This window comes from Helobdella robusta, assembly GCF_000326865.2.
Source record: "Helobdella robusta unplaced genomic scaffold HELROscaffold_399, whole genome shotgun sequence".
Lineage (NCBI taxonomy): Eukaryota > Metazoa > Annelida > Clitellata > Rhynchobdellida > Glossiphoniidae > Helobdella > Helobdella robusta.
This window is the reverse complement of record NW_008704899.1, coordinates 7,662-8,718: the sequence shown is the minus strand read 5'-3', so window position 1 is coordinate 8,718 and position 1,057 is coordinate 7,662. Positions and strand designations below refer to the sequence as shown.

General features: G+C 45.5%; 1 protein-coding gene across 1 annotated transcript; it reads left to right on the top strand.

The window, feature by feature from the left end:
• Positions 1-43: 43 nt before the first annotated feature.
• Positions 44-908, top strand: HELRODRAFT_184400 (hypothetical protein; the record flags this gene model as incomplete). Its single annotated transcript, XM_009024176.1, has 2 exons — positions 44-355; positions 516-908. The coding sequence occupies 2 exons, from the start codon at positions 44-46 to the stop codon at positions 906-908; spliced, it is 705 nt and encodes a 234-aa protein (XP_009022424.1).
• Positions 909-1,057: the final 149 nt, after the last annotated feature.

The window sequence follows — 1,057 nt, the reverse complement described above, 5'->3', positions numbered from 1 at the left end:
AAATTGTAAGTGGCAGAACAGATTGAAGAACAGTCAACAAGAAATGATCGAGCAGAAACTTGATCGTCAGACCGTTGAGGTAGATCACAAGATAGACAAATTGAAGCGAGAATTGGAGCAATCCAAAAAAATGGCCATGCCGTTAGATCACGCATCCGGAAGAACTTTGAAGGTACCAGCATTTGACGGAGAGATGTCCTGGAACGTTTATAAAACCCAGTTCGAAGCAACGGCAACTAGTAACTGTTGGAACGGAAAAGAACGAGCAACAGCACTGATACTGGCCCTGCAAGGTTCAGCAGCAGAAGTTCTTCAGACGATTCCGGCGGAGAACCACTTCAACTATGAAGTTCTGGTTAGCGCGTTGGATTTACGTTATGGTGAAGAACACATGAAAGAGATTTATCGGTCTCAGCTTAGAAACAGAACGCAACGATCTGGTGAATCCATTCAGCAGCTGGCACAAAGATATCGAACGGTTGACATTGCTGTCGTATCCGACATTAGACCCCGAGCATAGAGACGAAACTGCCCTGGATACGATTATCAAAGCCCTTCGTGATTCGGAACTCAAGCAATCCCTTCTCTTGTCAGATAAACAAAAACTCAAGGATGCCGTTGCGCACAGTCTCACTTTTGAATCGGCAAAGCAAGCATCAAAAAGTGACGTACGTCTACGCCAAGTACATGAAGAATGCTCTTGCCAGAAGGTGGTTGTGAAACGCGAACCCCAACAGCATGGTGTACCCCAATGCTGGATTTGTGATGAAAAAGGCCATCTACGTCGTGATTGTAAACACCGCCTAAAAGATAACTACTGCCGAAATTGCGCGACAAGATGGCGCAAAAGAAGAGAAGATGATCCTGTATCACGATCGGCCCATTCGTTAGAAGGGGCGGAAAACTAATAAGAGCCTAACTTTGTGGGGCAGAGGTTGGCTATCAGAATTGACGCCCCCAGTACCGTAATTAACGTTTCCAGACTACATCGAAATCGAAACGACCTATGGCTGAACGGAAAAGTTGATCAACGAGAATGTGTAATTACAGTCGACAC